At 34.8% G+C, this 24536-nt stretch overlaps 1 protein-coding gene across 1 annotated transcript in view; it reads right to left on the reverse strand.

The window, feature by feature from the left end:
* The window catches only part of KDM4C (lysine demethylase 4C), a 251839-nt gene that overhangs the window by 97062 nt on the left and 130241 nt on the right, over positions 1 to 24536 (reverse strand). Inside the window, exons 10-15 of the mRNA XM_039567580.1 lie at positions 23003 to 23241; positions 20548 to 20909; positions 18560 to 18671; positions 4515 to 4696; positions 3500 to 3716; positions 2501 to 2577 (exon numbers count right to left, since the gene is read on the reverse strand). Coding sequence (XP_039423514.1) covers positions 2501 to 2577; positions 3500 to 3716; positions 4515 to 4696; positions 18560 to 18671; positions 20548 to 20909; positions 23003 to 23241 — 1189 coding nt within the window. The remainder of the gene's footprint in view (positions 1 to 2500; positions 2578 to 3499; positions 3717 to 4514; positions 4697 to 18559; positions 18672 to 20547; positions 20910 to 23002; positions 23242 to 24536) is intronic.

Consider the following 24536-nt stretch of genomic DNA (forward strand, 5'->3'; position numbering starts at 1 on the left):
TGTTCATAGCTGACAACTCCTAAGTACTCTGTCTCTGTTGAACTCCATATGATTTATTTTTCAATATAGTTTAACACTTCGGTAGCTTAACATTACGTTAATTCCCCCATCTCCTGTGCAATCATCTTAAACAGCTTAAAGTAGACCAGTCTAGATTTCCACAAATGCTTCGTAACAACATGAAAAGCAATCAGCAAATAATGCCCAGAAATTTATTCTCCTAATGATTTTAAAAGTCTTATGACAATGATGGCTGGTGGTCTGAGATATTAAGGGTAAAGAGCAAATCCATATTGCTATGTGTTTGGCAACTATTATTTTCATCATCTCTCTTCTGCCACTTCAATATCAGAATTTAAAGCACCATCAAAACCATCTGTAAGTTAGGATGCATTAAATTTTTTGCTTATTCCTTACTCCCATGGTCTGTCACAGCAAAAAAATCAGTGGCCTGTTCTTAAATAGGTATCTCTTCATATTCTGTTATTGTTTAGGCTGTTAAAAATTGATAGATTCCGCAATTGGTCAGTATTTTTCTTGGTATCTGAGATAGGCTGACTGCCACCCAGTTCCTTCAATCACCCATTTCACATCTTTTTAAAACATAACAAGAAATTTTCCAGGCTGATGTCACCTCACCTAAGCTCTACAAACTCTTGTAATCACTAATAGCTCTGAGATTACTATTAGTGCAACATCTGCATGTCGAGATTTTTGAAACAACCTATTATTTAAAAAGTGAATTCAGTATCATTCACGTGAAAGTATTTAACAAACCATTATTCATATCCTTGAAACAGCTGGATTTCTGCTATCTAACTTGGGTAACAGATGCCTACTACCTATTACTCCCATGTCTTTCAGATGAAAATGAACAGTTCACATTTATATGTGAATGACGTAATCACAAAGACTATAAGACAGCAGACAAAAGGACAAGTTTATAAGTAAACATAATACTAAGTCTAGACATCTATTCAATCTTCAATATTTCATTAAAACTTTCCAAACTTAATGATGACTTAAGGCATTAAGAATGGAACATTATCCTACAAGCATGTCCGAATGAAGGACTCTCTTGGGGTACAAATTCATTTCACTCAGGTTACCAAAATAGAGCTACAGAAAGATTAGAGATACAGAAATACACTGGGCCTTCTCTCCAGTTTCTAGAGTATGCTTGTGCAAAATCCAGTTCTAAAACCTCATCACATAAAATTTTCATTCAGCCATTTCCCATATGGTTTTGATATCTCTTTCACTGCTTCATCTCATCTCAAATAATTTGGCTAAAAAAGTACTTCCTCTAGAATTCAGATTTTCCTTCTTTTCAGAAACATACATACATCATAAGAGAATAATCCCAAACTTATTCAGTCAAATGTGAATAATTCTTCTCAAATTAATGTTTTTCACAGGTGTTAATTTTTCCCCTAAAAGCCACCAAAGAACAATTCCAGACAAGTTTTAATCTTCTCACCAATAGTTTCCTTCCTCTATCATACTACCAAGCTTCCCCCTTAATTGACCCATAGTGAACGTAAATGAGTCATCAGACACTTCACTACTGTTCTTATCCCCTTAACTGCTGCCATCTAAATGTCCACTTCGAGAATATTTGTAACCTTAAAACCTCAGAAGAATTTTTGAATCCTTTCTACAACACATAATTCAAATTTTAAGACTAGATTTTGTTTTACAGTTTTTTTAGTGACTTTGCTTTTAAAAAACGTACTATAGTCAAAAGACAAAGACTCCTAATTTCCACTCAAAATGTGTTATTTTTGTATTGCAGTTAACATCAGGTCCCAAGGCAACATCTTAAATTTTTCAGTGTTTTTAACAAAAAGTATGTGATTTAGTCATACATGGTATTTTATTAATAATGATATTCTCCTTAGAACTCTCATACTTGCCATCATAGCAGTAATTTCCCTCAAAGAAGTTAACATTTTTTAATTTTTGATAGAATAGCGGGTTTCTAACCCTGCTTGTTTAACTAATAATTAAATTCTGAGCTCATAACAACAACTTACACTTTTCCCCTTGATACTCCCCTGAATCTAGAACAGGAGTCACAAAAGCATTTCAGAAGATCCTCAAATGCATGACTGTCTGAAAAGGAAGCTGTAACAGGGTATTCTGGTAACCAATGAAAGATGAAAATCAGGTTGTAACTATTTAGGAGATATCTCACTTTTTCTGTCTTTTATATGCATTTTAATTTTCAGTTGTTTGCTTGAACAATGTTTTTCACAAAACTATACCCCGTTAGCCAATTCTTTTCATGGGTCTACGAAACTGCTCCAAGTTTGTCTATCAAAATGCCATTACATTTTACACTGAAATCTACTCATATTTAATAAATAGTTTTTCCCCAGGAAGTGTGATCAGAAAAAATACGCAGGCTGCATTCCACATGAATTAATGCACATGCTACCTTTTTTTTTTTCCCTTAATATCTAGTGTGTTAAATAGCTAAACAACGAGTGAAACTTACAGCTGTCCAGGCTTTTTCTCTGCATCGAGAACACAACCACTCATTATGGATTTCATGAGAAGGAACACCATAGCAACCTAAAATAAGAGAGCTGGATTGATTATCATATTCTTCCTTTCTATAAATGATGTCATACAATTCGATTATACATAAACCTTAGTAAAACACATGCCTGTCCTGTGAAAAAGGAGACTTTTACAATCTAGGCTTACTTCTAATTTCATACTCTATGAAATATATCTTCCCAAAACTGAAAAAAAAAAGAACACACAAAAATCCCCACAAGAAAAACAAAACAAAACAAAAACCCCAGCAAACAAAACCAAACAACAAAATTCCCAAGCACCCAAAAACCAAATCAGAATGGATTTCTTATTTTTGTCAGTGCAGTATCATATCACCAACTCTCCCTGAAGTAAAAATTTGATGTACTGACATAATGTACTGACATTTATTCTGTGCAAATATACCACATCTCCAAATATCTCATTGGCTTCTTAGACTTTACTATTACAGTTCTACAGTCCTTAGAAGATACTGCAGAAAAATCCATGCATTCATCAGTTACTCTTGCAATGAAAAAGAATGCTAAGTGAAGGAAAATACTGCATCCCCAAATTTAATAGCAATATTCACAAGTCCTCCAGGAGAATTTCACTTTAACTACTTAATAAGGACATACTAGCATTGCACAGTGATTTAAAATAGAGAAGCAAAAGAGTAATTAAATCACTCAGAACAGAAAAAAGAATCAGAAGTTTGCGATTATTGAAAGTTTACAAGAAAGTTAATTCTTCAATATTTTCACAGCAACCATGAAGAAGTTACAGAAAATGTAATATAGTTTTCAAAAAGAATTACCCAGTGATTGAAGCATTACAAATGGAAATGTTTTTCAAGTACTTTTAAAGACATGCAAGAAGCCTAGCTAACTATTATTTATCAATAAAGCAAAATTTGAAATTGCATTTCTGCCAACAGAACAATTAGATTATTTACTTGCATGAACCCGTACGCAACACTTTGCACATGAAACCAGAATACTTGTTCCATCTTCTTCCACAAAGGCATTTGATGGATAGTTTTCGGTGTTTTCTTCACTATAAATAAAACACATCTCTGGAATAAGAGGTTTAGTCTTCTCATTTTCTGCCATCAATGTTTCTGCTGAGTTTGCTTCACTGAAAATAGGACTTTCTTCATCATGATTGTCTGGCTGGAAAATAAATAAAATTTTATTTAAGTAAAAGAGAGTCTTACTCTTCCTTTTGACAATGATGGAACTATTCCACCCCTCCCAACCTTCGTACTAAGTGTAACAGTTTCATGAGAAAATTAACTGCTTCTAGGTATTTATCACATTGTACCTTAATTGCTCCAAATAACTGTAACATCTAGAATAGCACTCAGACTGCAAACCAGCGTTATTGCAGCAGTGTTCACTGGGTCCAGTGCAAGAAAGGCTTTTCTCCTGGTTCCCATGCTGAGGAAATTCCAGTTTAGCAGCTTCAGAATTAGCAACACAGTACTGCAATACCATTTTTAGTTGCTATTTAACACAGTAATTCCACAAGACAGTATCAGTGCTCTGCATTAGACTGCTTCCAAGGGAATATTTTTCCTGTCAAGGCCTGAGTACTGTGAGAACACGTATTTCCTCAACACTGAAGGAAGGCAGCATAAGAGGTTCTGATAAAAAGCATTTGGAGATGGATAAATAAGGAAATAGCTAAAAGATACAAACCTATTTGGTTTCACTATCAAAAAGTGTAATTTCAAGGGAAAATCTACACACACTAACCCTGCATAAATGGTAGTAGAAGGCATACATTGTCTGCAGCCAAGGGTAGATGCAGGTGAACAAAGTACCCGTTCTAACTTTAACAGTAGTGAGTTTATTTACCTCTCTTAAAAATGAAATGTGTGTCTCTTTTTTATAATTCCCTGAAAATTAAGTAGCCAGGCAGCAATTTCGCACTTCATCCAGAAACGGAGCTGTGAGAACCTTGCTTACCTTATAGTATGGCATGAGAAGAGTGCAAATGGCACAGTGAGGCTCCTTTTTTGCACAAGCTGCATTGTATTCTTTTTCAGCATTGAAATTGGGTTGTCTTGTCTGCCACAGGTAGACCAGAGGCCTGGCCCATGCCTCTGACTCTTGAACTTTCTCTTCAATTAAGGTAGTCTCAGGCAGTTCTAAAAGAAAGTAAACAATGGTTATATTGTAGTCATGGAATGGAGATAAACAACAATTAATCTGTCATGTGCTAACGAAGACAATCAAACAATGTTACAAGAAGTCTGTGTGCAAATACCGGTGCAGAAGTCTAAAAGAATGTCGAGACAGGAAAAACCCACAATTAAGTGCTTTGACATCCATGTCATGAGCTGATTGCTTCACCTACAGCATAGGAAAGTAGCTCTACTACTTACAATTGGCATTCACATCAACAACATTATGTCTCCTTACTCCCCACTGTTTCCTTACTCCCTCCAAACTTTATCCCCTCTCCCTCTGTGCACTCTGCCCTAAATTCCCTATGGATGGAACACATTGCATCCTGGCAGCAGCACCTGACAAATCACTCCATTCACACAGGATCGCACCTCACAAACTCTTCATGGAGAGTGACACTTATTTTCCAAAGGGGAAAAAAAAGGCAAACATTATAGCCAGAGTGTAATGGGGAACAATCAGATCTAAAAAGTAGAGAGACAGACATGCTTGATCATTGAGGCAGTGTCTATTAAATCATTCACAAAGTGAGAAGGCACGTAGGTGTCAATCAGAATAATTATAATGTGAATGTGGAACGGAAAATATGGAAAGTTTTGAATAAAACTTTCAGATAACAAAAATGGTCTATAGCATACAGTCCTTTTCTAATGATGTATCTAAGAAAAACTGTTTACTTCACAAGACCAAAACCCCAACACAGAGAAACATTTAAGTACATTAAGCTGATTCATCACGTTCCCATGATTGCTTTCTCCACTTTATGAAAAAGCAGAGGCTTTATGGGTCTCCTATGATAAATTGTCACACATTGCTACAAAAGCACAATAAAGTTGGCAACATTTTTATCAGTGTTGAATAAAATATCAACTAAAATATTTGTCTAGAAGCAAGCCAAATGTAATAAAAACAAATTAATAAATACATCCTGCATGTGATTTTTAATTCATTTTTACAGTTTCTCAAAAGAACTAATGTCAATTCAATAAACATTTGCCAATAATCTGGGTAGGAGGGCACAAAGAGAACAACTGCAAAAAAGCTGTCAGTATTTAGCAGCAGAGCTTTCTGGTGAAAAACTTAGCTTCCAAAGAACAGCAGTGAGAAACAGCTGAACACAATGAGAAGATGAACATATAAATTGCCAGCATTACCTTAATAACTTTTTTAATTACTTACTTTTTAAGTTAAAAGTTTAACAAAGTTTTTGCTTAAAAACATTCTGTTCAATCATATTTTTTCTATTGCTTGCAATTTTAAAGAACTGTAAAACATATAACTCTGAAAGTTATTTCTCTAGTTCTCTTCCTATTTAAATTTTCCTTTAAAGAGCCATCTTACAAGTGGCTTAAACCTTACAGATTTTTTTTTTTTTTAATTCTTCCTTTTACATTATTTTCCTTCAGGGGCTTGTACTCCTTATTTGAAATATTTTCATTATAGCTGTGACCTCACAGAGAATTCAGAGCTTAATTCTCCCTTATGAAGAAAACGAAGAGGCACACAGAATTTGTTGTGAAGGTTTGTAGTATCTTCCTTATCTATTATCCACTTGGAAACTGACAACTTTTGATTGCACCACTCCTTATCACCACTGAATAATTCCCCCATGATAGCTGAAGCCTTTGCCCAGAACCTCAGCCTATAATGCTCTTCTTTATTCAAAAATCTATCTTCAGATTTACAGTCCTGGAACCAATTCTAGGTTGATTACTGTAGTTCCCTCACATCGTGCTCTGCCTTTCCACTGCCTGCAGCATATTGCTGAGTTCATGACTATATTGGTTCTGGTTTTAATGAAAACAGTATTTACATCTTAATTCCATGTAAACTCCATAATTTCAGTTCCCTTTTGTGTGATCTTTACAAATGCTTTCCCAGCCAAGAAATTGAAAAGAATGCAAGAGACAAGAATAATGCTGGCTTTTAACAGCCTTTTGTTGCTTTCAAGAGTTCTGTATTTAGAACCTCATTCCAAAATAAGCCAGGGACAAAGTATCATATGCATATATACCAGACTCTATCTTTCACAAACTCATAAAAATTAACACTATTTTAATAAATTTATTTTCTCCTTTACATTATGTTTAGAGCACTTCCAGTTAGCTATTGACTAGAAGCAAACACTCCTCATTTATTTGCCTCTGATCTCTAATGTCTGTAATTCTGAATTCTATGTCCTCCTATGTCCTTTGAGGTGTGACTTTCTTCTCCATGATCCTTACTGCAGTCTTCTGTCTCTGCATGAACTGCACAAGCTCTCTAATATGATCCTCTAGTATATTACACCATGCAACCTCTCACTCTTCTCCACCATAACAAGAAAGGAAAAATATCCGTCCTCCTTTCAGAGGGAGGCTGCCTAATCCAGTACTTAAAGGAATGGTTCATTAACAGGTTACAAAATTAAGAGTAAACAGAGCAGATGTTCCTAAGGATTACAAGCTTTGCCTGATATTCTGTTATCACTACTGTAAGGCTAGTGAATTTCAGTTCTCCTCAGGAATTTCCTAGGCAACCTTGAGCCCAAATTATCATCTTTCAAGAGCTTCAGAAATATTAGTTAATCTCCTCATAATTAACATTCACACAGCCACACTGAAATAATCAAATGTCAAAAGAAATTGGTTTTTAAAAAAAAAGAGTTACAGATGACACAATCCCATTACAAAACATGACAACAATGCTGCCTTAAACAACTTCCCACCAGGGACAACATGCAATCGTCTGTGTAAATATTCTACATCAGTAGAACTTGGGCAGTTTTACTCAGTGTGCTTTATTTGTGTGTGTGTGTGTGTGTGTGTGTGTGTGTGCACCAATATCAGTGAGAGGAAGAATTTCTATATAAGCTTCTCTGGTAGTACAAGTGGAGGTACCTGGTTTCCACATAGTCAGAGAAGTTACGTACCGTATATAAAAACTGAGAATCTACTTAACCAAAAGAGGCAAGGAAATTAATAAAACAAACCAGCTCTCCAACTGTTTGAGAGAAAGCACAGAGTATGTAATTACTTGATGTAACCAACACTGCTGTCTTGGCACAGTTTATAGCCTTTCTTCCCTTGTTCATTTGATGATACCAATGCCCTATTTATGTTCAAAAACACCTTGGAAAACTTGAGGGACTTTTAGATACTTTTTTTTCTGTTTATCCAGTGCTTCTCACTCTTATTTTCTTTAATTAGTCCTTTCATTACTTACTGTTTAGCTGAAGAGCCATCAGTGGCTCAGGCTAAAATAAATTTACTCTCCTAACTCATGCCTGAAGCGTGCGGTTTCAGGCTAGACATTCAGGGGCCTCATGAGCTCAGTGTTTCTCTGATCAGAGGTATCATTAGAAGGACACAAAACAACTGCAGCCTCCAGCTGGCTCCATTCAAAATCCACCTTAACTGAGGATTCTCAGCATAAGAACAGAGAACAATTTGCAGTGGTCATACTGATTGGAAGATCTCAGAAACTCCACTGTCATAAGCAGGCATACTTTTTACTTCAACTGTGTTATCAGTGCCAACTGCAAGTACTCAAAACCTGCAAAAACAATGGTAGAAGCATCTGTTCCTACAGTGAGAGATAGATACACTGCCCCCACAAAAAAACCCAAACATCTACTTTATAAGACCAGTATGCAATGTTTCAAGAAGAGCTATGAACATGATGTTTCATTCATAATCTTACATACTGGCATTGTTATGAAAGAGCATAAGAATGCTCTCAGTTCTGGTAGAGCAAGTTTTGATGAATAGTCACTTATGCAATGCTGCCAACCAAAAACACTCTACGATATGCACCATTATGCAATCAAACCTTCATTGTGATAACTTGGCCTTGCTCTAAGAGCAGCTACCAACGGCCCAAGACAGGCAATTCAAAAGATTCAGGTCAGCCAATGCAGTGATATGAAACATAATGTATGCCTATTGGGGGCATTTTCTTTACACAGCACATGAAATGGAGCTAGGGAATCTACCTTGACTTCTATGACTGCTGTAACTCAGATCAAGTCACTTTCACTTCCTCACAATTTGCTGACAGTAAGTGCATGAACAGGACTCTGCACAGGCGCACAACAGAATTCCTTGGTGTGAACTCTGATGTGCTTTTTTTTTTTTCCAGCTTCTCAGCATGAAATATACATTTCAAATTAAGAGGTAATCAAGGCAGAAGTGAATAAAGCATTCTTGGTATTCTTTTGTATACAAACTCCAACTCAACTAGAGTACAAAATACATCCCGCTGTCAGAGAGAATAAAAGAAAAATACAGGATTTGAACCTGCTAGCCACGACAGGGAAATTCAATATATATTTGCACCTCAATTAACAGCACTGTTCATTATGTTCACTATGTGTTATGCTTATGCATAACACATAGACACACAAATACCAAGGAAAGCTTATTTTGCAAGTCTGTTAGTATGCACATGGTTTTTAAACACTCTTATATGAATGAAGTCCATTTCTTGTAACTTCTGTTATGTTTCTGGCTGTAAATATATCACACATTCATGCTGAAGCGTAAAATGGATTAATATCTGTCAAAAACTGTATTAACTGGATGATGTAATGCAACCTATTTCTAAGTATGTAAAAACATCTTACTGTCACCAGTAACAGTGGTCACAGATCTTGAATCCCCCTAAACCACCTGGTCATTTTTACTTCACTGCAAATATAATGCTTTTTTTGTAATATTACTTTACCAGATACAATTCATAATTAGGTTGAACACTTCATTTCCTAAGGGGTTAGACCAAGTGCTCTTTTTTCCTACAGAAAAGCAGAAACAATTGATGATACAATTACGACTTTAAATAAATGCATAACAGTTGATATAAATCTTACTGTATCATATTGTGCTGGTTTTGGCTGGAGCAGAACTAATTTTCTTCATGGTAGCTACTCTGGAGCTGTGTTTTGGATTTGTACTGAAAATGGTATTGATAGTATAGAGATGCTTTTGTTATTGCTGAACAGTGCCTGTACAGCATCAAGGCCTTTCCTGCTTCTTGTGCAACCCTGACAGTGAGTGGTACAAGAATATTCCAATTCTCTCCCCCATCCAGTTGGTGGGGGAGTGAGTGAGCAGCTACGTAGTGCTTAGATGCCAGCTGGGCTTAAATCACAACACATATAATTCAGCCATAGTATTATTGATAGTATAAGGTGATTAGCAATGCTAAACTTAATAATAGTTCCTGCTATCATATTCATACCTGAAAAGAGTATTTATATAGGATCAATTAATATCTGTAACATAATTTCAGAAATACCAGTTGTCAGGAATGTGATTATTTATATGCATCTGTACCCCTTCACATAGTTAAGAAAAGTGAAACAATTCATTAAAACAAACAGTGTAGACAAAAAGAAAATTATAGCCCAGAACCTGTTTTGATACAAAGGAAACTCCTTCCACAGCAAAGTACTTCTAAACAGTCACTATGCTGCTTTCCAAGTGAGTAAGTGAATGAATGAATTGTTTTCACTAATGTTACTGGTTTAACAGTTTGTGGGGAAACTTGCTCCAACATACAATGCTAATGCTCTGAATGGTTTTTGCTTACTAAGTTAAACTCAAATTATCAGGCAGAAAACATTTGGGCCATTTGCAGAATGGGCTGTTGCCAGCATTTGCTGATTTAACTCAGCAGATGTGAAAAGCCATAGACACTAATACAGTACAATTTGCTTTTGCCAATCTCAACAATGATTTTGCTGCTTGGGGTTATGTTCCACTGATGTTTCCTGGCTTCGTACAGCAGCATTCTCCACTATGAAGAGCACAGAAGCATCTGTTATTTTTCAGGTAGTTGAGCATAATCTCAGCCCTGGGAGGCATTATCTACAGTTTCAAATGTCCTGGAAGAAATAATAATAATACAAATTTAAAAAAAAAAAATTAAAAAAAGATAGTCGGGAAAAAGACTTGTATTTGAAAACTTTACTGTTCCAGCAGTGTATCAGCAAACTCAGTTGCAGACATTTTCTTTTTTTTTTTTTCAGTAATGAAAGACATAGATTTCATAGCAAAATATGAAAATAAAAACTTTTTTATTTATTCTACTGTTCAAGAAACTTCATTTCTTGTATGGGACCATAGAGTAAAAGTACAGTGAAGTATGTATGCCTTTTTGGTTAGAGAGTCTAATTGCCAAATTAGCTATAAATACTTTGGTTCTCATAAAAATTGCATGCAAAGATAACCATATTGAATCAGAGTTCTAGAGGTTAAGCTGAAGAGCTCCTGGATCAAATAAGGTTTAGCTGCCAAAAAGAACTAATGTGGTGCTTTAATAAAAAAAAGTTAAATATCAAAAAAGTATTAAACATCAGTTGTAGCAGATCTCAAAATGTTTTGAAAAGTCTGAAAAATTCAGCATACAAGAAAACATTCTTAAAAGACAATTTGACAGCTTTGAAAGATGTGATACTGGGATACTCTGATTTTCCTTCAGTATACTATTAGAGCTCCATAATGAAATTCACATTTGTATTGTGATTGAACTGTGTATTGTGATTGCTACACTTTGCTCAATGTAATTTGTACTTGTATTGTGACTGAACTGTATATAACAATTCAAAACCTTGCTAAACGTAAGTTGTATCTTCACTGTGATTTAAGTGCATTGCTGTATCACTCTGCTAAATCGAAATCCCATGCGACTTCAAGTATATTCAAATAAGAAAATTCTGTATTATTCACTAAACCATCCACACATAGAATATCTAAAAGAACCTGGTCAGAGTGTATTGTACTCCTACATTAACTGGCTTAGCCAGCAGGCTTTTCCTGAGGGTGAGTAGTACCCACTAAGACAGTAAGGATTACTTTGGCAAAAACATTCTTTCTGATTTGGTGTTAGTCACAAATAAGAACTTAGTAAGAAAAATCTCATTGTAATTAAGACTGGCTGCAGACAGGACCACTACTATTTAAAACAGTAGATAAAATTAGTATAAATACTAGCAAAGGCTGGAAAAATCTTACCAATAACTTTGAAAAGGAGGGATGGGAAAACCCTAACCACGATTTTTCATGGACAGCAGGACAAAGCACTGATTCCACTGATACTTTGGATGAGTAAGAAAAACTGAAAGGTTCTAAGAAGTTGAAGAAAGGAGAGAAAAGCAGGGCTTCAAAGGTTGCTTGGTATTTATTTACTTGTGAGCAGTAGCACATAAGTTAGAAGCGGAGAAATTAACACAGTATATTAGAACAAGCAAAAGAAACAGTTAAATAGCATAACTTAAACTAAGTAAAATTTCTATTGTAATGCATTTTCAATATGTGGAATATGTAAAATGACCCTCTCAGGCTGTACTGGACCCCAATCTTTCTCTCTAACACATTGCAAAGCAACTAAAATATATTTGATTTACATTGCTATGATTCTGATAAACTAACTTAGAGAAAGCTCTGAGGACTCATAGCATAGAAATTCAGTTTACATTTAAATGACCTGTAAAACTAGTTTTACAGAACTATAGCATTGTTATTTTTGAAAATTACCATTTTTGTTTGCTTACTAATTCCTGCAACAAAAGACTTCCCTACGTGAAACACTAGATCATAAAGGCACCCAATAATTACAAGGAGTAAAAATCAATTTTTCATTCACAGAATTCCCTAAATAGCTGCATTCCATATGCACAACTTTTTTGTGCATATGGAATGAAGAATATAACTGTTAAGATTAAAATTGTCAAACCTAAGCTGAAGCACAAACAACACATTCTTACTGATGCTAAAGTCTATGAACCATCTAATGTCTCCAGAAATACAGCTATTTACCATGCCCAAAAACCAAACTCAAAGGAGACCCACTAGTCAGGCAACTTTTTTAAAATGTGGACAGGAGGCACAGAAAGTGAGATGTTCTTATATCTGTGTGAACTGCCAACATGAAATATTTACAGCATATTGGTATTATGATTTCCATTACTGTATAGATATTTATATATATTGTATATTTTAAAGCAATGCCAGTAATTTCACCTGTCTTTGCACTGTGTAAATTTAAAGAACAGCCCCTGTATTTATAAATCTGTTCTCAGCAAAATCAAAACAGAAACAAAAGAAGATCTGCTGGAATCTACTGCACACCCTATCAACAAAAAACAGTTGTCAGTATAAAACCATTACAAGCCCAGACTACAAGATGAAGATTAGCAGATATCTGCTCTATTGAAAAGCTTTAATTCATAGCACTTATTAGCAGCTGCTTTCTCCATTCCCTTTCTGCATGCAACTTTTCACAGTTTTTATGAACAAAATTCATATTTTGCATTCTAATATAATTTGCTTGTGGCCAGTGTACTTACCACGAAAAAACTTGATCAATAACTAAAATTACATTGGAATTTTTAGGAACCGATATTGCCATCCATATACATGCTTACTGATTTACCAATGAAACACCATACTCTTCCAGGGTATGCATCTCTACAGAACTGGAAAAACAGAGAAAGCTTTCCCCCAGTTATCAGGCATGTCTTGCCTACTAATAAAACGAGTCTCTCAGATGCAACAGGATTACTTGGTGGTACTTCCTTATTATGGAAATTAAAATGCATCATCATTGACCATACTGCCAAATACTATACAGTCAAATAAATAATTATTATGCTGTTAGAGTGTTCCAGAAGTATTACAAAGCAGAATCACCAACATACTCCTGTTTTATGCTACACTAAAGAGAAAAAACAGTACCAAGTGAGGAAAACATATTTTAATGTTATTTTGTATCTCTCAGGCAGCACAAATCTAACCTATGCCAATATACTATTCCAGCACCAGTTCCTCTGGATAAAACACAAGTGAAATTTCAGGAACAAGGTTACTTGAATGTATTCAGTTAAGATTGTCCAGAAGTTCTTCACTGAACCAAGGCCTCTTCATAAGTTAAGTATGTAAGTCATAAGTTAAGTACAGAAGATGCAAAACAGAAGACTCACGGATCCAAATTCATGATAAATCAATGCCCAAATGAGAATTATAATTTTATATCTTCAAGCTACAGTTCCTGCAGATCACTAGAACAAAAATCCCCTAAACACTTGATACACTAGACAACAGTTGCATCTAAACTCCTTCAAGAATCAATTTCTTAAGTCTAATTTTTTTGTACATTAAAAAATACTTATGATATACACTTCTCAGCCATGAAAAGACAGTTAGCAAAAACCCTTTAATCCCTTTGGTATTAAAATTAAGTCACTTTCAATACTAATAGTTTACAAATCAGCTTCATATTTTGACAAAGGCAATGATAATTCTATGGGCTAGGGTTTTTTTAATTTGAAAAATGAAAGTTATTTCTAGAATAACTTACTAGGCAATACTCTGCACCAATACTTCAATGAATTAATCCTTTATTATGGATCATATTGTCATATGCTTTTGGTGTTTCTCTTTGGACCATAACTACAGAAACAGAAACTCAGCTCCAAAAGATCACCCTACAGAATGGGTATCTGTCTCCTTGGTAAACGTCACATCTAGTTTGCCTACCAACTCCGCAACTACCCTTGACAAGGCTACTGAGAGGCTGCACTAATGCAGCAAGAAATCCATTTTCATTTTGGCACGCCTGATAATGAGAAATTATACATGCCTTTCTATACAAGACTGCAATTCTATCCAGTCCTTGATGAGGTAAAATACTATATTTTAAAGCTAGGAAAGCTGCACAGTTAGAGCTGCAAGGTTCACCTTGAGAACCATGACTCTTCAATGGTCACCACATGTACCACTGTCCAGCAAATGAGGATAAATGTTAGAACTGGTTTGTATTCCACTCTTGATCAAAATAGTGGCTAGTCTTAGATCTTGTAAGTGTCCACTAAAAGGCAGATAACTGCTACTCATGAAAGATGTCAGGGGACAAGAGCTGTCAGTGGTAATAATCAAAGCTGTCAGTTCTTGCCATTTCTGGAGATCAGCTGCTGGCCCACAAAGTTGACAAGAGTACTGGAAATTCAGGAAAAGCTTTTATTTGACCTTTCAACACATCCCTTTCCTAAATACTGACTAAAGATTATACCGCATTTTTATAAAAGGTTTCTTGGGGTGTTCAGAACACCACATGCTTCATAAGCGTCAGAACTTTATTGTAATTATGGCAATCGTACCTTAAAAATTGAACTTAAACAAAACAGAAGTAATTTAGGTACCAGAGAAAAGGACAGAAAACAGATTTTTCTAGCACACTGATACTGTTGCAAATGGTATAGAGCGCTGGACTCTTCAGCGCTAAGTGATGGTGATATATGAAAAAAGTAAATTATGTACTTGATTAACCCACACTCACAAAGGCAAAGTATTTTTAAAAAGTAAAACTTCATTCAACAAAACAGGATGAGAGGGAAAGCAATACTGGAAATTGTAATACTAACATGGTAAATATAAACATTTATATAAATAAAGATATTAATAAAACATCAATTGGTTACCAAATTCTTACCTATCTCCCATGCAACACAAGGGAAAAAAAAGTTAACATTTCTTTCTGAAGTAAGTGAAAATCTTCAAGCAAAATCTCCCATTTTAAGTTCTGAAACAATAGAATAGTAACTGCATCTACAAGTGTAATTTTCCCCTATTTAAGCAGGCTTAGCCCATTTATGATGTTACTGAACAAGACTTAAATGGTTTGACTTCTAATACCAAATCAAGCACATCTCACAGAATGCTCACAGTGAATGTAAAAACCAAGGCTTCATACTATGTCATAGCAGAAGCCACTGTTACCATTCACAAAAGTTCTCTCTTTCTGTTTCCTTATCTTACAAACTAATGAAAGCAAAGTTACTTTGAAATTCAGAATCATACTTAAAATGCTAAAAAACATATACAAAGAGCCCCATACTGAATTCAGTCTGTATGCTGTAATTACATCATTGAGGGCAACAGGAAATTTTGGTCAACTTGATTCTAAAAACAGTTTCTAATGTTGCGTGACCAAATAGTGCTGGAAAGAAATCTCTGGAAGCAATCAATGTGCATGCAAAGTTAGTATGCTTGCTCCTTCTGCTGAATTTGCTTTTTTATTGCTTAAGTGAGCAGAAATACAACTGTATTAAATACAACAGAATAGTATTACCACAAGTTAATATATTGCATTGAGTATAAGACCAAGGTTCATTACGTAAAAATTGTTAGTATGTTGAGTGTGACATACAGCCCAGACTGTACTCCTGCACTTATTTTCTTGAACTGGCAGCTTGAGTTACAATTCCTAGGATTGATTCCCCAGTCCCTAGTATTTCTCAGTGTATGTCTTTAAGGCATTAATTCCATGAGAAGTCAGACATACACAGGGAAAGGCTTCAGGGAGAGTGAAAAAAAGTAACACCAATAGACAACAAATAAACAATTAACCCAATTATTTTTCATAAAGAAATACACACACATATAAGCATATACAGTGATAAAAAGAAAGCACAAAACTCAAATGTCCAAGTGATCCTGTGAAAAAAAAATAAATTTCTGACAAAAAACTCTGTATTAAAAGTGAATTCAGAAAGTCTCTGCTAAGATTTAAGCATGCTGTTCAATACCATAGTATTCTATTTCCAAAATTACGATTCTGAAACGGCAGACAGTGTCAAAGAATCCTGCCTACACATCATTAACAGCCTCTGATCACCTCTATTCACAGGAACTTCTTAATAGAACCCTAGTATCTGAAAAACTTCAAATACATTAATCTGAATATATATTATCTGTATTAGAAATGGCTACAGACTATCCAACTTGTGGAAAGTGATACAAGTTGCAGATGAAATATAAAGCCTCAATTTCTTTTCACAAGAGCACTAGCCTGCATCCTCTTCCTTCATTTTGTTTGCAGTTATTATTTTACTGGACCCAGAAAAATTAAAATATAAACTAATGTACAATACATAAATCCCCCTTGTAAAAGAATAGATTAACTCAGAAATTACTGTACCAAGAGACTATGCTACCATAGTCTCAGCTAGCATCATTTTTGCTCAAAAACAGAGAGAACAAGAACTGAGTTAAGTATGAATGCTGAATTACATTTCTACTAACTCCGGAATATGGACGAAGCACCTTCATAAAGACAAACACAGATGTCAGCACATTGATGTTGATTACTTCCCTGGTATCTGACACAATCTTGAACGAAATCAGAAAATCATCTAGCCACACTTCTCTAACCCACATGCCAGCATGTGTCAGGCAGCTTAAGGCTACAGTTTGCCAGCCTCCTTCAGCAGTTCTTCAATATTTGTCTTGGATATAAACATTCTGCTCACCCAAACGCTACTGTTTCTCTTCTGGTGCTCTTACAAAAAACAACTGATAAATTAGATTACAACGGGAAACAGATGCATGAAAATAATAATAATTCCAGTTCCAGCTAGGAAATAGCAGTAACTGTCATGTCCAGTAAAACTCTTAATTACTTCCTTCTATCAGTAAGCAGACATGTTCTTAATGGCTACTGATTCTAAGACAGCTCTTACTTTCCTAACAAAAATACATCCTTATGTATCAGGAGGACAATCATCACGCAAAGAGGAAAGACTTTAAGGTATACGACTTCTTGTCTGGATGTTGCTACTTTCACATAAAATTAATACACCAGGAAGCTGGCAAACTACTGGAAGAGACGGAAAATATCTTGGTATTAGAAAAATCTGTGACTCAAAACTGTCATCATATCATCATCTAGCCAGATTATATCATACACAATCCATGTTTAAATAGGAAATTCACAATATGTTTCAACCATAATGTTGAAAAAGCATCAGTAGGCAAAAGGAATATAATCTCTAATTTAAAAAAGAGCATTTTTACTGCAACCTGCCACATATTAAATCTTTAATTACTTTACTAGATTAAACTTAACATCATCCTGTAAATTACCATAACATTTTCTGTCTAGCCCTCAAGGTATCCAAACATTCTCATATATGATACAGATCATGGGTCTAAGATGTCTTTAATTTTCAGAAAGATGCTTAACAGCTAATTGAAGTATCATGCCTGGCAAAGCTGTGGCCCAGATCAAAACTAAAAGAGAGAGTATAGTTTTCCAAAACTATTGAGACAGAAGACACAAATCAATTACCAAGGAGGGAGAGGTATTGATGAGAGGTCAATTGAACTTACAGCAGTCAGTTCAACAATGCCTAACTTGCCAACTGAAAGTTTAATATTGCTTAGTTACCAGAAGAAAAATCAATTAACAGGCATGCTCTCTGAAGTCAAGAAAATTTATCTGCAGCTGTAAGAAACAGCTACTGTTAATGAGAAGTAACTGAGAGGGAAAAAAATTCAGGTAAAAATTGCAGGTAAACTGTGAAATATGCAACGATGTTGGAATCAGACTCGTAGTCACAGAAATGGCATCAGCTCCAGAATATCAAACTGTCTAAGGGAGTATGAGAACTAATCTCCAGTTCTGCTAACTGAGGAGATTCTGGAAAACAGCACCAGAAAAGCTTGTGCTTTACAGAACAAAAATGGTACAGTGATATGAAAAAGGAATGAGTTTGTATTCCACTTTGATCTATACTTTTGATGCACGTTTCCATAAGCTTCACAAGTCACATTTAATAGAATAAAGTATCTTTATTCATGAACTTTGGGTGGCTGTATATGTGATTTCTGGGTAAAGCAGATTTACTTTTTATATTTACTTCAGAGAAGGAAATCCCTGTGTTGGGTACATTTCTTCGATTTTTCTAGCCTGTCTGCACAAGGCAGTGACTCTCTAAATGCCTATATATATGGTCTCATAAAACCATAAAATTATCATCAGAAGAATGTATTAAATAGTCTACTCACCTTCATCACTAATTGCTTGCTGTTTAACCAAAGTCATTGGAGATCTAGCTGGGGGTTTATGTAGTGGATGACGCCAACTCTTAGATATTTTCTTTCTTTCAACTTCCTCTGACTGAAAGGAAAAAACACAACTAATTTAGTATGTAATTCTGTATAATTAATTACAACAAATAAAAACTGTATTATTCTTCTATACAGTTTATTCTTAATAAACTGTACTTACTCTTCTGTAAACAAGCACAGATGTTACGTCTGTAAATACTACCACAGTATACTTGAAGGACCTTTAGTGTACCAATACAACACTCGTCTCTAATTAAGAACATATATTTTAATTTAAAAAGTGAAATCCTTGTCATACACAGATCATTTCAGGTGTAGTTACCGCAGCCCTTCCCAACTTACGGAGCATAAATCCTGTTTCGCTGAAGTGATGTTTGAGAGGAAGAACAGCCCAAAGAATTCTGCAGACCTGAAGTACGAAACAGCCACTAACTGTGGCTAGAAAAATGAAGCAGAAACCCACTGGCTTAATTTGTGAAGGACTCCAAAATTCCTCAGGAATGAAAGATCTGGAGTTCAGATAAGAAACCAAGAGTCTTGATATATGATTAACATGTTGATTTAGTATATGAAGAAATTCTTTCCTGCCTCAAACACCCCTATGTACACTCAGCTTAAAGTTATTCAAGCTTCAAGAACTAAGGCCAACACTTCTAAGTCTTGAAGCACCACTGGGAGAATCCCAATGTAAACAAGCTACTGATGGTGTCTGGAGTTCAGGACCAGAGGAAGGGCAAGGACAGTGGTAGAGGTGTGGGAAGGATTGAGTTTCACACAATTCTTATGGACCACAGCACTCTGTGCCTCAAGACCCTGAATCCAACCTAGCAAGTTATACACATGCCCCTTGAAGTGAATTACAAAACATTGTATTTACCATGATAAGCAGAGGACAGAAGACGTGATTAATGCACAGGACAGGTTAGCAATTAAGTAAAAAGGGAACTGTCAGGCTTTTTAAATTGCATTTGTACAGTACATTTCTTCACTTAAAAGGGAAAGAAAGAGTCTGTAATAATACTGCAGAAAATCTGAAACCTAATATATAAATGGATGAAAGGCACAGGAAGAGATAAATATAATCTCTAATACATGTTAATTAAAACACTGAGATGTTTGTACTGCTCCTTATTACAGTGGAAAGGCTGGAGCCAAGATTATTAAAACTCACAACACTGAAAAAAATCATTAGAGCACAGCTCATGCATGTGGAAGGGGTCAGCATGACTTTTAGTTTGGCTTCAAAATATATTCCCCATGAAGTCTGGCAACTTGGCAGTAGATTTCCTGCTTTCTCTCTGCCAAACTGAGATTTAACTCACCACTCAGAAGACTATTGTGACAACCACCACAGCTTAATTTTTCATTTTGCATCCCAAAGTCAAAGCTGACCATGCCTCACAGCAGAATAGGAAGAGTAAAGAAAAGGCCATATGTTTGTAGGTGGCCCAAAAAGAAAACATTATTAAAACCTACTATTTAAAAATTGAAAATATATATATCTTTCAATATTGGGATCTTTTCCTTCAAGTGCTTCCTTTCCATATTTTAGTTCATTTCCAAAATCCAATAGCATGTAGGTGAAGCTCACAGCCCTGCTCATTTTGGCAAGAAGCGAATGTGGGAATAGCTTTGAGAATAGTTGCTGACACTTCAGATTCACAAATATAAAGTGAAATTACTAGACATATAAAATTAAAGGGAAAAATATGTCAATAAGCTAACTCCAAAACCAGTCTGCCTTCGGATCAAAATTGCCACTCTTGTCGGAACACTTCAAAACATGTTCAAATTATCATCTGATTAAAAGCATGCATATTCTTAAAGGCTTTAATATGGATATCAGGTCTCATTAGAAAAATGCTCATTCATATTTCATTAAATCAAGAATATATTACTATTATGATGTAATTTGCTATACATACACAAGATGTTTCCATGCTGTCTTCTTCATCCTTTTTTACAATGGGCCCTTCTCCATGTTCCAAACCACTTCCAGAACTTTCCACATTGCTGGTATCACCCTCTGTGGAGACACTTTCATCTCTATCTAGATTTTCTGCTTCAGAAGTTTGTCCCTCTGCTTTATGGTATGGTATGGATGAAACATATTGATTCTGAGGTTTCAAATTCTCTTCTTTTCTGCAGCTATCAAAAGCAGGGTTGCTGGCCACAGAATCTTCAAACGTAAAGGAAGAATGACTGGAATCTATCTTGTCCTCATCTCCCATTTTTGTTTTCTCTAGTACAGGAACAGGACTCAAAATTGAGTCTGAAGGGATGTTTCCTACAAATCAAGAACATGATTTGTTAATAAATCCCACTTTACATTACTATATTGAATTTCACAGCAATCTAAATTATTCAAATTCAAAGCATGGTTCCTCATTTAGAAATCATACAGAAAAGCATTTGGTGGAAGGGCATGCACAAATGTGGAGCATAGGTTTTATCAACGAATAAATTAAATGTAAATGGTTTGAGTCTGGAGTACAAAACATAGTTTTGATCATTTAATCAGTATTTTGCATTTGAATTACAACAGGTCTTCATTTAATTCAAAATAATCAATATTCATGTAGTTTACTTAGTCTTTACTCATATTGCCCATATGCACTTTGAGTCAATGGAAAAAAATATAAAAGGCTGGTATATTAAACCTGATACCCTGCATTTTATACCTATTATGCCTGTTTACAAATGAAAATAGACAAAGATTAATGGTTTATAATTACAAAGACATATTTCAAATAGATACCAAGAATATTTTTAAAACAACAGCATCAGTCTAAAAATGAAAAGCAATTAGCATAATTTTATTTTTTAAAAATTAGCATAATTATATATTCTAGTAATATTGAAGAGTGAAATTGTGTGAATTTTACTTTACAAAAATTCTTCCTCTGCTGATGCATGCATTGGAAAGACAGAACAATGGGCTAGAGAGGTCACTAAAAAAATATATTCCTGAAGAACTCTAGCACATTCTGCAGTGAATTCTGATTCAGCAGCACCTCCATGATATTAAAGAAAATAGTTTCTGTTAAGTCCCTTGCCATTCTTTCTTTACAAAGATTACTTGAACTTGTTTTTTCTGAAAACTTTCCTTTTCATGTAAAATGAATAATGGATTTAGTAATACAAAGACAATACTAAAATGTAATCTCTGGGCACAAACAGCACTGCCTCAGCTGAGTATAATGGACATACTAGCCAGAGGCAATGCAAAACAAACTACCTTCTTCAACATGAGTACTGGAACTTCTATCATATCTAAAAACATCCTTTTTCCTACAAAGGTCCAGGTACCACCCTTTAAGAGGACAAAGGAGAGAGGGCAGCTCTCCACTCTTCTCTACTTTTCCTTCCCTTGACAATAAACACAGAATGGGTGATAACTAAGTACTACTTTCTCTGTGGTCATGAACATTCGAAACTTCTATCAAAAGTTGTGGGAAGATGTAAAGCAATAGCACCTTTAAAAAATATATTATTAAAACAGACCTGGAAATGCTTTAATAGAGCACCAGATAACTCGTGCAGAGGAATTTTTAACCTTCCATATTGCAGCATCTTGTTATCTTTATGTGAATCAATCATGGTGGTGATCACCTCCAAATAAGCCTAAACATAACCACTAATATTCACAATAATGAAAATATGTTCTATATGCAATTTGAAAGTAAATTTTCAGTAGGAACGTAGAACAAAATGGCACCGCTTCTAAACTTGAAGTTAAAATTGCACTTTGCCTCATGAACAGGAATGGGGAACTATATTGGAACTACAATGGAATGTGAAATAGAATAAATTAAGTCCAGAATAGACCAACTCTATTAGCAAAAAATGGTTGTGGCAGGAAAAAAAAAATCTTTGCCTTGACAAGAACTTTATAACTTGCACTGTCAGACAGCTCCAGAGGAAATGAAATCTGATGTCTCAAAATAGAGCATGTTTGTGTATAGAACAAAAATATAGGTATAGAACACTCCTAATTTGCATCATGTAAATACATGTAGCATACTCGCAAGCATATACATTCTGTACTGTTTGAGTAGTGTTAACACATTCTGCATTATTTCCATATCAAAAACATTTTACTTTAACACATATGAGTCCACTGAAGAAGTAAAATTTACAAAACCTCATTCTTTTTGCTCCTTTAAAAAACACTTAATTAAAAGAGTTTGGTGGTATTACTCTCAACTCAGAGTATTAGCTTTGGTCTTTTCTCTTTCTTACTGAATATCAATCGTCTCTGCATAAATAACTCTCTATGCAAGTATTTTCGTACTCTAAATACTTCAGTTTAACATCCAATAATTTGTGGCATTAGAGTATAAACAGGCTACGACTTACATGTGAAAGTGCTTATCTCACCTGCAACCTTGACATGATCCAATAAATGTTGATCCAGATGCATTCTACTACTGTTTTCTTCTTCCCCAGAAGGCACTCCTGTGTTTACCACTCTCATTTTTTTTTCAGGTTGTTCACTGACCTTGAAGCCATCAGTAGCTGCTTCAGTCACTATGATTTCTGCATCAGCTACCATAGCAGATATTCTCTTGTCCTCTGGAGTTTTAAGCCTTTTAGATCGAGATCTGGTGTGCTGGAAGCTGTTATAGGAGATATTGCTGTCAGAGTAGAAAGTCTGTCTTGGATAAGATAAAACATCTACCAATATATGTCCCTTTCACCTGCTTAAAGTGGTAAAAAACTGACAATTTTTCATCTTTTTGTGTTGAGATAGTGCTACAATTTATTAAGTGATAGATTAACAATTGATTGGATTTAACCTTCTAATCTTTTATCACCATTCTATAGCAAATTTGTTAAACTCTGAAAGTAAAACAGTCTTTAAGCAACTATTTCTTAACTAGCACCCAAACAGGCTTTTTAATAAATCATTATTTTGAACCCAAAAAAGAACTACTTTTACAAGAGTAATGAAGACGAAACTCTTTCAGTAGCAGTAAAATCAGGATATTTCCAAACCCTCATGCTAATTAAACACTAATCTGAATAACCACATAAAAGCTGATCTGTTTGGAAGTTTTCAAATGAGTTTTAACACAACCAACAAGCATCTGAAAAAGGTAAAAATTATGATCACAAAATATTTTGAAAGGCTACAATATCAAGCAATATATATAATTATTCTGTGTTTAAAAAAATAAAGTTGAAATTAAAGATTCAGCGTAAGTTTTTGCACCCTCAGAAGTATAAGGGAAAGCTTAAGGCAGGAGAAATGGCAAACCCATAAGACATAGGTTCATAATTTATGCGCTCAGAATAAATACAATAGGAAATTAGTCCAGTTTCAAATTAACTATGTGACACAAGAGGAGATTTTAAAGTTATTATACAGCAGGTTTCAAAGCTCGTACTACATTAGAGGTAAAAGCACTACTATCACAGGTGAATTTTACAAAGTTTTAAGTGAGTTTTGCAAAGGTCTTAGATTGTACACATCTCCAGAAACACATTTTGCTACCCTCTAAATTTTATTCTGTGTCTACAAATGTACATCTTTCAACACACTCTTTATAAAATAGTAATTTCCAGAAAACTTGCCAAAGTATGAGACAACCATCAGTTCATATAGTAAACAACAGAAAGTATCATTACTATTTACATGCACTCATTAGATGTTATTTAGCAGCAACGTATTTCAGCCATCAATGTCAGAGTTAAGCTCTCCCTGTCACTATATTCATGAAGATTCCCATAGATGGTATTTTTATTTTCACTTTGCTGGAACTTGTATTATTCCCATAATCAAAATGATAATTTCAATTGACACATCACACTAGAAATGAAGCTGAATAAATATATTATCCTCTGCAATGTACACTGTTACCATGCCTGAACAAAAGCCAATTCAAGATTTAAACATCACTAGAATAGTGTT

Source organism: Corvus cornix, chromosome Z, assembly GCF_000738735.6.
Source record: "Corvus cornix cornix isolate S_Up_H32 chromosome Z, ASM73873v5, whole genome shotgun sequence".
In the NCBI taxonomy this organism is placed as follows: domain Eukaryota; kingdom Metazoa; phylum Chordata; class Aves; order Passeriformes; family Corvidae; genus Corvus; species Corvus cornix.